Source organism: Carex rostrata, chromosome 27 (genome assembly GCF_964058835.1).
Source record: "Carex rostrata chromosome 27, lpCarRost1.2, whole genome shotgun sequence".
NCBI lineage: Eukaryota > Viridiplantae > Streptophyta > Magnoliopsida > Poales > Cyperaceae > Carex > Carex rostrata.
The window spans coordinates 6007196-6023235 of record NC_135944.1 but is presented as its reverse complement, the minus strand read 5'-3'; the positions used below and the strand labels follow the sequence as shown (position 1 = coordinate 6023235).

The following is a 16040-nucleotide window of genomic DNA, read 5'->3' as shown; positions in this document are numbered from 1 at the left end:
AATAATAGAAAATAACACATCTGAATAAATTAGTTGAGACAACAAAACGTACAAGCTATTCAAATCAAACATGAGCAATATTACATCACAAAAGAAACCTGACTTACAAAGCCATATTACTACTAATAAAAGTTAGGTTTTCAAGTAGCAATTAAGAAAACACAGAGCAGCTCCGTATTAAAAATTCAATTGTTCTTTCTTTTTATAGTTGAGATCAGCAACACCATATTAAAAACTCAATTGTTCTTTCTTTTTGATAGTTGAGGATATCATATCAAAATGTTCAACTCTAATATTGTCTAGTATTACATTTGTACTTGGACCGATAGATCTTCAGATTTTTCCAATCCCTTTGTATCATACTTTAAAGTGTTTACCAATTGTCGTACCATCTGATCATACCTGTAGTACTTGATCTCAACTATCTTAAGCTTTTTGTATGGGGATATTGCAATTGTTGACGAGACGCTAGTCGATTCATGATTTGTACTAGCTCCCACTTCACCATGAGACAACTACACAATCAATAACAAATAAGATCTTTAATAAAATTATGCAAGTGATAAGATTAAGATTAAAAACTTAATTAGTACTAATGGGAAAAATCATTACACATCCATTTTGTAGTATTGTAAGTTTTTCCAACTTTGGCGAACTCTTTTAGGATCCCAGATACCATTTGAAAACATTAAAACATACAAAAAGCAACAATCATATTCTTGAGATTCGGAAATATTGGCAATTCAAGCGACAAAACAGATGCCAACAATTCCTAAATTTAGAAAAATATAAACACAAGTTTAGCAGTCAAAATCAAGTCAAGCATTGAATTTGATATATTTCAGTCATTGCAATGCTCAGAATATACCAGAAAAAAAAATTCATATATACACTTAATTTTGTTTTTGTTTAATTATGCGTTCTTTTACAAATTTGCTATTTTCCAGATTACACTCATTCAGGAAATGTTGAAGGCTTGTAGTATATAATAACATAACTCCTACATTCTATTTGTCATGCTAAGATTTAAAGAAATTAAAATTAACATTATTTGCAATATGAGAATATGAGGTGCATACCTTGTGTAAACCACACTCGAAATGTAACTCTAGAAGTTCAACATTTGTAAGGAAACGAAGGCAAGTAGCCATCCCCTCCAAGCATTTGTTCATCGAAGGATCACACTAGTTTTCCATTTTTTAAAGGAATATGATGGATCACAACTAGTTAAGCGTGATGATGCTAGAGATGGCATGTTTAGAGTTGTTTTACTTGGTAATGATAGTTCACCCTCATAGGAAAATGAAAGGAGATTAGGAGCACTAACAAACAGTTCTTCTTTTATTCGACGCGTTACAAGAACTAGATACTTTAGATATTCATGAGCAATTATGCAATCATTGAAATTGCAAGTATCTAGCTCAAGAAATTCTAGTATTGGGCATCCAGAAAGAAGGTTTTTCACATAATTAGAGTCAAGATTCGCATAAGAAATGTTTAGTTTTTTCAGATTAGGAAGATTTACTTTTTGGACAGATGAATCTTTATCAGGAGAATAGAGGTACAATTTCTCTAATGATGTGAAGGTGTAGGTGGACCATGGAATAATATTGCAGGGGGAAAAGATGGAGAACTCGAGTGTTATGATTCATGGCATAATGGATCCAATCCATTTCTACAGAGTCTTCCTTAAGTTCATAACAATACAAGTGAAACACATCCAAATCCAAGGGCTTGTGCCTCAGCAGGAATGCATTCACAAAATTTACAAACCAAACCGAGTTAGCTGAAATGGATTCCATACGTGCTTTCATCTCTTTGACAATGTCATAATTATCATCAGAATCGTAATCAGAATCATCATCGGAATTGTCAAAAAAATTATTGTAGGGATTGTCAAAGAAATCGGGAAAATTTAAGTTCAGTGAGGGTAAAGAGGTCCATAGGTGTTCCCACCTCTTTGACAACACACATGTCTGGACTGCCTTCTTAGTTGTCAAAAGCCCCAATATATTTTGGAGTATCGGGTCGGGTAAACTGCTTATAAAATCACAATTTCCTCTGCTTGAGATATTAGCCCTCTTCATTGCATTATTTAATTAGTAGCTCTCAAAGACATTCACTCGATCAAACACCTTTCACTTGCTAAAACACAATAAAAGCTTCTATAACTAAGTCAAGATTCTACAAAAAGAAAAAAGAAAAAAAAAAGGTATTTACTGGTATACTGGAAATACAAAAATACTATACCATGTAAATATATATCAAACACTGAAAGAACTAAAATCAAAAGAAATAATTGAGATATACATCAATCAATGCCAAGATTAACAGATTGCTCAAAATTTAAACCCATTGATTAAGCGCTCTGTGCTGCCTCCAAAAATGCGGCAAAATCCTCTCTGGCAATGGGAGAGTTTGCCACATAAAATCTGACATGCCTGTTTGACAAACCCATTGACTTGGAAGGTGTTCTTGTGTGCTATGGTTCGTCCCTCAGAAAATAACATGCTGTTGAAGGTAATTTGAAGGTTTACCATTTATAATAACAGAATTATCTAGCCTTTACCAAAAAGTTCATTTTCTTCTTTAATTTTTTTTTATGTTGAAGGTCATTTGAAGATTACATTTATGTTGATGATCTTTGATTGATCATTACTCGAGAAGATTAAATTTTCCTAAAGCAAAAGCGCTTAATTTTATTTGATTTATATAGTTTTTTTTCTTTGTTGTACTTTTGTTTACTGTCCATAAGCTATAATTACATTTAGCATAGTCAAATTGGAAAAAAAAAAAAAAAAATAGACCCAAGTATGTAGTCTTGTAAGATGTTATTATGCAATTGCACTTGAAACTTGGTACAAAAAAAAAAAAAAAAAAGCACCAAATAATGCTTTCAATATTTGAAAAGGCAGCACTTAATTTTCTTTATTTCCCATTTGTACTATTATTTTTTTCTGTTATGTTTGGAATTATAAGATTGTGTAATTTTTGACAGTAATTATGCGACTCTTGTATTTTTTTGGTTTATTTCGCATTCCTTGCAGTAATAATGTGTCTCCTGTAATTTTGCACGACTGTAATTCAATTGCAAGCTGGTACAGTAAAGGCTTTTTTGAACTGGTACCATCTTTCTGTATTCTGTTTTGCAGTAATTTTTTGTTTTGTGCGTAGATTAATATAACATGGTACAGTCAAGTGAAGTAATGCAATTGCACAACTGTAATTCAATTGCAAACAAACTGGTACAGTAAAGGCTTGTTTGAACTGGTACCATCTTTTGTGCATAGATTAATATAAACTGGTACAGTCAAGTGAAGTAATGCAATTGCACTACTGTAATTCAATTACAAGCTGGTACAGTAAAGGCTTGTTTGAACTGGCACCATCTTTCGGTATTCTGTTTTGCAGTAATTTTTTGTTTTTTGCGCAGATTAATATAAACTGGTACAGTCGAGTGAAGTAATGCAATTGCACTACTGTAATTCAATTGCAAGCCGATACAGTAAAGGGCTGTTTGAACTGGTACCATCTTTCTGTATTCTGTTTTGCAGTAATTTTTTGTTTTGTGCCTAGATTAATATGAACTGGTATAGTCAAGTGAAGTAATGTAATCAGTGTTGTTTTATTGTGAAGTGGTTTTTTTTTTTATATATATATATTTCTTGTTTGACCTATTTTCATGATTTTTGTTTCAGTAATAGCCTAACAGTTCCAGATCTGTTCTCAATTTTTGTTTCTTTTATATCTTTGTTTGTTCTTCTCACCTCTAGACTCTAGTTTTGATAGCTTACTTTCTATTATTTTCTTTGGACCAACATAATTAGAGTTTGATAACACATTCTATACTGGTATCAAAATTACCTACCTTTAGTAAACAAATATACCATGAACTGGCACCAATATTACCTACCTCTATTTTCCATTGAAATTTTTCGTGAATAGTTTGGCTTCCTTAATTAGCCATAAATTAACAGATAAAAATCCAATTAATCAGCCAGAAATTAACTACAATAAATTAGTTGAGACAACAAAACATGTACTACTAATATAAGTTAGATTTTCAAGTAGCAACTAGCAAAATACAGAGAAACTCCAAATTAAGAACTCCACTGTTCTTTCTTTTTTGAAGTTCAGGAAATAATATTAGAAAGTTCACTTCAAATATTGCCTACTACTTTTGTACTTGGACCAACAAATCTTTAGATTTTCAAATTCTTTCGTACCGTCCATCAAAGCGTCTGCCAATTGTCGCACCATCTGATTATATCTCCAGTACTTGACCTCAACTATCTTAAGCTTTTTGTGTGGAAATATTGCAATTGTCGACGAGACCTTAGTTGACTCGTTTGTACTAGCTTCCTCTTCACCATGAGACAACTGCAAACAATAACAAATGAGATCTTTAATAAACTATGCAAGTGAAAAAGACTTTGATTAAGAAATTGGTACTAATGGGAAAGAACATTACACATTCTTTTTGTAGTATTGTAAGCGTTTTAACTTCGGCGAACTCTTCACGATCCAAGTTACCATTTGGAAACAAGAAAACACACAAAAGGCAACAGTCACATTCTTAAGATTCGGAAATATTGGCAATTCGAGCGACAAAACAGATGCCAACAATTCCTAAATTTAGAAAAATATAAACACAAGGTTAGAAGTCAGAATCAAGTCAAGCATTGAATATTATATCAGTCAAGAAAAATCATAAATACAATTAACTTTATTTTTATTTAATTATGCATTCTTTCAAAAAAATTGCTATTTTGCATATTACACTAATTCAGAATCTGTTGAAGACATGCAATATAAACTAACATAACTCCTACATTCTATTTGTCATGCCAAGATTTCAAGAAATTAAAATTAACATTATTTGCAAAAGGAGAATATGAGGTGCATACCTTGTATTGACAACACTCGAAATGTAACTCCAAAAGTTCAACATTTGTAAGGAAACGAAGGCAAGTAGCCATCCCCTCCAAGCATTTGACCATTGAAGGATAACAACTAGTTTTGTTTATTTGAAAGATAGATGGAGGATCACAACTAGTTAAACATGATGATTCAAGAGATGGCATATTTAGAGTTGTTTTACATGGTAAAGGTAGTTCATCCATATAGGAAAATGAAAGGAGATTAGGAGCACTAACAAACAGTTCATCTTTTATTAGAGACCTTACAAGAACTAGATACTCTAGATTATCATGAGCAATTATGCAATATTTAGTGAATATGCAAGTATCTATCAGAAGAAATTCCAATTTTGGACATCCACAAAGAAAGTTCTTCACATAACTAGAGTTAAGAGAAACCGCATTAAAAATGCTTAGTTTTTTAAGATTCGGAAGATTTACTCTTTGAACAGATGAATCTAAATTGTGAAAATCTCCATCAGGACCATTGAGGTACAGTTTCTGTAATGATGCGCAAGTGTAGGTCGACCATGGAATAAATTCAGAGGGGGTAAGTTGGAGAACTCGAGCATTATGATTCATGGCATAACGGATCCAATTTATTTCTTGAGAATTTGACAGTTCATAACAGTGCAACTGAAACACATCCAAATCCAAGGGCTTACGCCTCAGAAGCACTGCATTCACAAAATTAACAAATTTTTCACACTTAGCCGAAAAAGCAGACTCGTTGTCGTCAAAATCCTCATCAAAATTGTCAAATAAATCGTTAAAAATGAAGTTGAGAGAGGGTAAAGAGGTCCACAGGTGCTCCCATCTCTTTGACAGCACACATGTTTTGACTGCCTCTTTAACCCTCAATAATCCCAATATCTGATGAAGTATCAGGTCGAGCAATTTGCTTATAAAATCACAGTTTTCTTCACTTGAAATTTTGGCATTTTTCATTGTTAGCTCTCAGATGCATTCACTCGAACACCTTTCAATTGCTTCAAAAAATAACAAAGGCACTATAAGAGATACTATTTACTGGTAAAAGGGAAATGCACAAATAATGAAATATTATACCATCAGACACAGAAACAACTAAATTCTAAAGAAATAAGTGAGATTTAATAGTCAATGTACTTTAATTTTCTCATAATCGTAAACCCTAGCCCCATGTTTGGTTGTAGCCTAAAGCTAAGGAGGCCTAAATTGGTTATTCCAACTTAGGCCGGTCTAAATTATTCATGTTTGGTTGAGGCCTAAAGTTAAATTATAGCTTAAACTATTTCTTGTTTGGTTAGAATTGGTGGAGGACTAAAGTTTTGAAAGCCTAAATTGGTTAATTATTTATAATAAGATACTAATATATAATATTAATATATTAATAATAACTGTAATATATTATATATTATTATAAATTTTATTTAATATATTAATAATATAAAATATTAATTATTAATAATAAAATACTAATTATATAATTATATATTAATAATAATTATTAATAAAAAGATACTAATTATATAATCTTATTAAAATAATTATTTAATGTATTTACAATAGAAAATATTAATTCTATAATTAATAATTAATAATAATTATAAATAATAAGATACTAATTATATAATATTAATATATCAATAACAACTATAAAATATTATAATATTATAATAATAATGATTTACTATATTAACAATATTAATAATTAATTATATAATTATAAATTAATAATAATTACTAATAATAAAATACTAATTATATAATATTAATATATTAATAACAACTATAATAGATTGTAATATTATTTTAATAATTATTTAATATATTAACAATATAACATATTAATTATATAATATTAATATATTATAATATTATTATAATAATTATTTAATATATTAATAATATAGGATATTAATTGTATAATTATATATTAATAATAATTATTAATAATAAAATACTAATTATATAATATTAATATATTATTATAATAATTATTTAATATATTACTAATATAACATATTAATTATATAGTTATATATCATTAATAAGATACTAATTACACAATATTAATATATTAATAATAACTATAATATATTACAATATTATATAACAATTATTTAATATAGAGTTAGGCTAATATGACACTAGTGTTATATCAAACTAAATAACACCACATCTTAAACCCTTAGATCTGCTTTAAGATTCGTACAAAACGCTTTTACTGTTCAAGCACTTTATTTTGTACGAATCTTAAAGCAGATCTAAGGGTTTAAGATGTGGTGTTATTTAGTTTGATATAACACTAGTGTCATATTAGCCTAACTCTTTAATATATTACCAATATAACATAATAATTATATAATTATTTATTAATAATAATTATTAATAAAATGATATTAATTATATAATATTATTATAGTAATTATTTAATATATTAACAATATAAGATATTAATTATACAATTTTATACTAATAATAATATACTAATTATATACAAATAAAATATTACTATAATCATTCAAGTTAGACCACGAGGTGGAATAAAAATTAAACCACCATGTGAGGTGGTTTAATTTAAGCCGGTCTAAAGATCGACCTATGTCATCTTAGTCCAGCTCAATTAAGGCACGTTTGGTGGAATAACGAGACCTAAACTCCTTATTCCACCCTTTAGGCCACAACCAAACATGACGGAGAAAACAACAACAAATTAAAAACTGACCCTTTGGTGGAATAACGAGACCTAAACTCCTTAATAGCTTGAAAGGCGGAGAAAACAACAACAAATTAAAAACTGACCTGTAGGAAACACACTGTAACTATTTCGATTACATATTTTGGTGGTCGATTTGAATATCCTGCTTGAGAATCAAATGGCGAAGAACGAAGTGCGATTCTCTTGGGTTTAGGTTTTAGAAGCAAAAAGAAATTCAAAGAGACGAATCTTTGTTTTTTAGTTCGGTTGTTTTTTATTTCAATGAGTTCATTACATGGGCCTGGTACTGGCCCAATAAAGGCCCAATAAAGAAAGAATAATCCGCTGCTAGTATCCAGTCAATTATGTCATTGTAAATAAATAAAGTATTACTACAATTAATATAATATGATACTACATTAACTAAGATATTACTATAATAAAAATTACATGGTTCGCATTAAAATATTTTTTTTCCTAGATAATTGTTGTTTAATTATCAATATTTTATAACAATAATGATACGAACATAAAACTGATCTGGCTCATTCTAAAAGTTGTAAGCAAATATTGCATGAGCTGCTGAATTGGGCCAGGCTTAATGGCTGATGGGTAAGCGCTTCCTGTTTTACAATTCACATATTTAATACTGAGATTTTTTTTTTTTAAAATTAGTTCAAGACGCAATATGATGACACAAATTGTTCTCAAATTGAGACACAAGGTTGAACTTGGTTTATTTGAAAGGAAACAACACATGTAACTTAGGCCATAAATTGTTAACAGACCTGTCATCCCGATTTTTTTATTTATATCCAAAAAATAAATTAAATTACAAAAAATAACCACTTCGGCATTGAATTTCGAAAAATACCCAATCCGGTTATCCAGTAACTGGATTTTTTTTTTCCGGTTACCCAATTCCCGGATTAGTGAAATGAGTCCGGTTATTGGTTAACCGGAAATGAGCAAAAAGTTTGGTATGCTATATGTCCGGTTAATGGTGCACCGGTTTTGTGTTTTTTTTTTTTTTTTAAAAACAGAAATTATTATTTTTTTTTGTATTAAAATATAAGAAATGTTGAATATATTTCTTTGAAAATAGATGGAATACAATATAATTTGATTTATTAGAAAGACTGCAACAAATAACCCGGATCAATATTTTTCAGGTCGGATTTTTCGCGGCTGTAAGAAAAATTAATATATTTCTTTATGTGTTATTGGAAAAAAAATAAAAATGATTAGATTCCGAGTTATTGATCCCAGTTCAAAAGTCACTTCTAGGTAATCTAGAAAATATTATGATCTTTCTAGTACATTTAATTTATTAAAAGTTGTATCTATTTTGAGAATTATTTTTGAATAATAATTATTAAATAAATTAAATTTTTTTTTTCAAAATAGATATAACTTTTAATAAATTAAATGTACTAGAAAGATCATAATATTTTCTAGATTACATAGAAGTGACTTTTAAACCGGGATCAATAACTCGGAATCTAAGCATTTTTATTTTTTTTCCAATAACACATAAAAAAATATATTAATTTTTCTTACAGCCGCGAAAAATCCGACCTGAAAAATATTGATCCGGGTTATTTGTTGCAGTCTTTCTAATAAATCAAATTATATTGTATTCCATCTATTTTCAAAGAAATATATTCAACATTTCTAATATTTTAATACAAAAAATAAAAAATAATAATAATTTCTGTTTTTTTTTTAAAAAAACACACACACACACACACAAAACCGGTGTACCATTAACCGGACATATACCATACCAAACTTTTTGCTCATTTCCGGTTAACCAATAACCGGACCCATTTCACTAATCCGGGAATTGGGTAACCGGAAAAAAAATAAAAATCCGGTTACTGCGTAACCGAATTGGATAGTTTTTGAAATTCAACGCCAAGTAGTTATTTTTAGTAATTTGATTTATTTTTTGGATATAAATAAAAAAATCGGCCTGTCATCCACAAATTGATTCGGATTCTGATTGAACGGTACAAATTCAAACTCAAACGGTGAGGTAATGCAGAGGATCCAGACTGAGTCTACTTCTTACTAATGATCTTAATTACTTAACCCAACAAAGCATATTATTATGTTTATGCCCAAAATTGCTTATTTGATACTCTTCATATTTACATAGTTTTTTTTTTTTTTTTTTTTAAAAAGAAAAGAAACAGCCCATATGCATCATATTTACATAGTTGATTGTAGAAGATAAAATTTTGCAAAAATAACCCCAAAAACATTTAAAAATATGCACACTGAAATACAAAATTATTTCTAATGTGTAAAAATATATATATCCTGAGCCACTCCTTGCGGTTTATTACAAAAAGAGTGGCAAAAAAAACACAAACAGTGGAGAAAGAAAAAAAAAAAACAGAGAGAGAGAGAGCTTACAAAACAATGTACTGAATTACATTGCAACCTTAATTACGGATACTTTGATAAGAATTTAATTAGCCAAGATGACATACTCGCCTATCACACTTAAGCAGCATGAATCAGGTTTAGGTTTCCTAATTACTTAAAATTTCCACCTTCAAATAATAATTAAGCGCTCTGCGCCGCCTCCAAAAATGCGGTGAACTCCTCTCTGGCCCGCCTCAGCCTCGGTGATATGCACACTGAAGACACCGAAGGCGATGAAGGGCACGAAGCAGTAGGAGAATTCACCACAGAAAACCTGACATGCCTATTCGACAAACCCATCGACTTGGACGAATTGAACCGTGAGGAGCTCTTTTTCAAAATGCCCCTTCTCTCGACTCCGTCAAACAAAAATGCGGAATGGATCGGTGAATCCGTGTCATGTTGACTAGATCTCTCCATCTCTACCGGCGTGTCGGGGTCACATGCATTGCCCTTATGCGGGGACCACGAGCCACAATCAAATTTTTCGAGCGATGCAAGCCTTGATATGCCACCATTTGCATGTACATTGGCTTGATGCCGCAACTGCATTTGTTTTTTCTTGGAGAAGCTCGGTAGGTTCATGCATAACGCACCGCACTTGAAGTCGTCTTCTTTGGCGCTCTTTGATTTTGATTTAGTCTTCGGGGATTCCGAAGAGGTACTTGAGCTAGAGCCCGGGGAACGATCAATGGAGTTTCGCATCATTACTCCAAGGACTTGAAACGTGTCGTTGTGTGCTAAGGTTCGTCCTTCGGCAAATGACATGCTACGATTTGATGCAAAACGTCTGAGCGCGAGGGAATGTTGACGGGCTAGGGTTCGAGGCGATTGGACCGAATTTGGATGGAGATTGGGTTCTTCGACCCATTTTTGATTGCTCAAGAAAGTGTAGTGTGGTGATGAGTTGGCAGAGCATGGCAGGCTTGCACTGACAAACCGAGGAGTGCGGAGAGGCGGCAGGATGGGTGATTGGACCGTTACTTCGGTAAACATTTCCGGCATTGACAGAGGACCGTCTTCTTCAAACATCCCAATCTACACATGGTGAAATAAATCTTACATAATGATTTTGTAAAGGAAGCTTAATTAACCTATTTTCAATGCATCTTGCTTGCTTCTTTTTATGCAAAAATGTGTGTGTGTGTGTGTATCTAGTGCAGCTTACTTTAAAACCATTTGATATTAATAGTGATTATGAGTAGAATTAAAATGTCTTTCAGGTCATATTAAGAAGACTAGGCCGTAAAAAGGTAAATCTAATTTATAAATAATTCGAGAATCACTTGTTGCTTCAACTAAAAAATAAATAAAGGGGTTGCGAACTTTGATCCGTTTTAAAAAAAATATTCATCATTTCTCATTAGTTTAATTTGCATTATATATATTTTATGAATATTCCACATATCACAAAATAAATCCATTGACAAGAAATTAGTCTTAACTCAAAGATATAGCTAGTGGTGGAGCCTACATGGGTTCAAGGGGAGGGCCTACGTACCTCTTATTAAAAAAAAAAAAATTTCAAAATATTCTTCTTTTGTCCATTTAACTTTATACTAAATGAATGCAAAAATCTATAAATTTTATATGTAAATGCATATCACTCATGATTATATTGATTTAACGGTTTGAATTCGTTTGAAGTCTATTAATTAAATAGGTTTTAAAAAAGTAGCACGACATGTCACTATATATGTTATAGACATGTCACTATATATGTTATAGATAGCACGCTAGCCTTTTTTTTTCTGAAAATAATTATGGAATTATGATCTATATATCCTCAAAATTTTGCCCCGACTCTATCCTTTTTCTTGTCTCCGCCCCTAAATATATTAATCTACTACACAAATATGCACACATTTATATTATGTTGTGAAGCAAAGCAAGCTCATTTTGAAACATGTAACATATGTACCTCAGTAAGCGAGACAGGGTCGACCGGAATCCGCCTCTCATTTTCATTGTCAAAAGAAGAGAGTGTGCTGTAGAATGCACTTGAACTCGAGTTTTTCGAGTAAATACCGTCTTGCTCGTCCTCTTTTTTTTTTTCTCCTTCTTCTGATAATGATGATGATGATCTTGTCTCTTCTTTTACACTTTCTTCCTCTTTTTGCATCTCTAATTCTTTGATAGCATTAGGTTTAGGTATTATATTATTTTCTTCTTCTTCTTCTTCTTCTTCTTCTTCTTCTTCTTCTTCTTTGGTATCATTGGGGTGTAATTGAGAGAGATCTAGAGGAGTTGCTTCCTCTTTTGAGGGAGATTGCATTGTGGCAATGTTTTATGAGGTTTTGCAATGAGAAAGTTTAAATTAAGGTGAGATTTATATGATATTAGAAGAACTAAAAGTTGACTTTTTTCTGTGTAGTGGAGAGCATGTTCAGTGTGTACACGTTCTTCATGTAACCTTAATTAATTCTAGACGGTTAGAAGACTTCATTATTGCTACTATTATTTTTATTTTTATTTTATACTATTTTGTTTTGAATTTTTATATCTAATTGTTGGCATTATTATGATTATCTAAGAATTTTATACAAGTTCAAGTGACAAACATATAAAGAGTTGGGCTAATGTGTTTCATGAAATAATTAAGGATCAAGTTTTACTTTACGTTCATGCATATTTTTGTTTTCAAAATTTAAACAATCAATTCGAGCAGTTCAACATTATTTTTATATTAAAATGTGCTTCTAAATCAAATTGTATATTTTAAACTTTTTTACTATTTTTTTAGGTTGGTACAAAATCCTAAAAAATATATGTTTTTGATATAAAAATTAGTCCTAATATTACTGCTGAATTAATTTTGTAAATATAGTCTTGTCGCATATATGTATTTAATAACACAATCTCTATTTGACCATAATTTTAATTAAAGCGGCCAATATTATATATTTTTCAAAGGAATATTTTAGAGTTGTAATAGATCGATGCTCATCACGTAGTCCATGAATATAAAAAGTTTAGGTCCAATGCGTTTCGCCTAATAATTAATGCACAATTGTTACATCTGTAAAAAAAAAAAAAAAAAAAAATCGTAAAACGTTATGTAACGTTTTTCGCTGTAAAACTTGATAAAAATAGCAATTTTATGAAGGCTGGATTCAATTAAAACGTCATAACGTTTTCAGAAAACGTTATAACGTTTTATACACTAAATTCTGCATTTTATACACTATTTTATGCGTTTCTCACCAGCTGAATCATTATAACGATTTACCAAAACGTTATAACGTTTTATCCGACAATGTGAGGGTCTATTAGCAAAATTCTGTGTCTCTTTCTCTCTCACTTCGTCCCTTCTCCTTGCCTCTTGTGTGTTCCGCCAAAGAAAGAAGAAAAGAGAGAGAGAGCTTCCCTTCCCTCCAAAACTCACCAAAACTCCCGTGAAATCGAAGGAAGGAGCGAGAAATTGGTTGCTTCTCTCATCTAGCCCTCCCTTTTGGTAATCCCTTCTCTCCTCTTCTCTCTCAAAATCCGAATTTCACCATTGTTAGGGTTTTTCGTTTTAAACCCGAGATTTGTGGTTGAATTACTTGTAGACTAGCTCCTTGAGCCTCCTTGGTTATTTATGTGTCGATTCTTTTCCCGATTTCACCTCGATTTTGGATTCTCATTTCTAGGGGTTTTGGTACCAAATCCGAAATTGGGAAATGTTGTTGATCGCTTAGGCTAATCCGACCAAATAGACTTGTAATCGGTAAACCTCCTTCTCAACCTTGACATAGAGCGATTAATTCAATTTTCGACCAAATTAGGGTTTAATTAATCGGCACATTGAATTGTTACGAGAACCAAAATAGTGAGACGATAAAGGAATTGTTACCAAATTGGAATTGTGTATGGTCTAGAGAACCCAAACGTGAATATGAGAATTGATAAGAGAGGTTAAGTAATTAAGACCAATGAAGAAAGGGTTGACACCAAAATATATGAATTTCGTTAAGGAAAGTATAAAGAGATTAATACAACTCAAGCAATCATTCGAACAAAGGTTAAACCAAGGGTACATGTAATATAGGTGTAGACTCGGTCGAGCAAGACTTTGCGGGACATTTCGAGACGTCTGATCCATAACTAAGCGGTACGCTCGTCGTAATCAGGTGCGGGATTCTTGGACTTGTTTGATACTTTATTTTCAGGAATTAAACTGTTTATTCGTTTGTCATGTTGAATGCTTAATTGTTGCATACTTTGAAATTCATGTTGCATATTGATTCTCGCATAAATGAGAATGATTGAATTGTTCGGTTAAGGTAAATTGGCATGTTGGTATGGTTATTATTTGATTAGTTCTATTAATTGTTCTATACGTGAATGGATCTGCCAGGCCGACCTGTTTAGGTGGCTGGATCAGGTGACGGTGACCTATCCGTTGATCTGTTTCTGAATTTGCCAGGCCGACCTGTTTAGGTGGCTGGATCAGGTGACGGTGACCTATCCGTTGATCTGTTTCTGAATTTGCCAGGCCGACCTGTTTAGGTGGCTGGATCAGGTGACGGTGACCTATCCGTTGATATGTTTCTGAATTTGCCAGGCCGACCTGTTTAGGTGGCTGGATCAGGTGACGGTGACCTATCCGTTGATCTGTTTACTGAATTTTGCAAGGCTGATAGCCGACTTTGATTCTATTTGAACGAAATTGCAAAGTTGAGCAGTATGGCTGACTTTGATTCCGCGTGATTGCATTTTTGTCAAGTTGACTTGTATAGGTGACTTGTAACCAGACCTTAGGAAATGGTTAAGCCAAACAGCTACAAATGGGTGTCAGATAAAGGGTCCAGCTTGGTTGGCCATCTGTAGGTGCCTGTAACCCTACAGATGTGGGTTTGATAACGGTCCAGCTCGAAAGAACATCTGTAGTTGCTACAAGCCCTAATGAATTAAGTTAAGCCAAATATATGTTGTGTTTTGAAATTCATCTTGGAAATTCCGTAAACTGTGATTCGATTTATTATTTGTTGTCGAGCATATGCATTCCTTTTTATTATGAATATGTATTTGTTTGAATTGCTATTGAATGGGTTTCATTTTTGAATATGGAGTTTGATTGCAAGTCCAATAATCTAACTGTGGCAAATTCGCACTGAGAATTTATTCTCACCCCCTCCCTTTGGGTCATTTTCAGGTTTATTACACGGATACAGCAAATGAGGATATTGGTAATGCATATAAAAGATCCACTGCCTTGCGTATATATATGTCTTAATAAATATATGCGGCAGGCTGTCAGACCCGGGATTTGGGGTGTGACAACAATATAGCTTGAATTTTTTTTATTTCCTTTTTCCTTTAAATTAATGCATGTTTACAAAGGAAGAACATATTTTATGGGAAGAATATACTAGAGAAAAACTTAGATTGGCTTGATCATTAAAAAGTCAATCATCATAAATTATAAATAACAGTTGAACTAGTGCCATTACCATGTATTTTATTTTATTATTTTATCAATATAATGTCCAGGTGGGAATATAATTAAGTTGCCTCCCTTTCACAAAAAAATAAAATAAAATCATAATTATGGGAATTATTGAGGGTATCTTCAAGTAAAGATTAGTCTTCAAATAGCTTAATTTCTTTTTCTTTTCTTTTTTTGAGAAAATTGTGTGTAAATCCACCAATGAACAGAAAAGTTCATTAATTACAGTGATATCAAATGATTGGTACCATCTATACTTAAACTACAAAAAATAACTAAAGCACAAAGTCCCAACATTTAGCCAATTAAATCACCAAATTAATAGAAAAGTTTCAACATAACTTAGAATTTTTTTTTTTTAAAAAAAAACTTCTCTTTTCCTAACAAACTATACATGCTACCTCCCCTTAACTTTGAACTTTTAATTCTCTCTTCTTCTTCTTCTTTTTTTTTCAAAATTAACAAACACAAAATGTATGAAATATCAACTTGCCAAGTCATATACTCAGTCTCTAGTACACATTCAGGGGTGTTCACCAACACCACCTCTTTTACCACCTGTACTCCTTACTAG

General features: G+C 31.5%; 2 protein-coding genes across 2 annotated transcripts; both read right to left on the bottom strand.

Moving 5' to 3' along the window:
* Nucleotides 1–4146: 4146 nt before the first annotated feature.
* LOC144544898 (F-box/LRR-repeat protein At3g59210-like) lies at nt 4147–7795 on the bottom strand. Its single transcript, XM_078293441.1, has 4 exons — nt 7707–7795; nt 4908–5908; nt 4474–4629; nt 4147–4380 (listed from the first exon to the last, which is right to left on the bottom strand). Exons 2-4 carry the CDS (start codon nt 5865–5867, stop codon nt 4156–4158), a joined length of 1341 nt encoding a protein of 446 aa, XP_078149567.1. The 5' UTR covers nt 5868–5908; nt 7707–7795; the 3' UTR covers nt 4147–4155.
* Nucleotides 7796–10176: 2381 nt separating this feature from the next.
* Nucleotides 10177–13473, bottom strand: LOC144545018 (uncharacterized). The gene is made up of 3 exons (XM_078293572.1): nt 13421–13473; nt 11957–12023; nt 10177–11073 (listed from the first exon to the last, which is right to left on the bottom strand). The coding sequence occupies exons 1-3, from the start codon at nt 13471–13473 to the stop codon at nt 10177–10179; spliced, it is 1017 nt and encodes a 338-aa protein (XP_078149698.1).
* Between the last annotated feature and the right edge of the window lie 2567 nt (nt 13474–16040).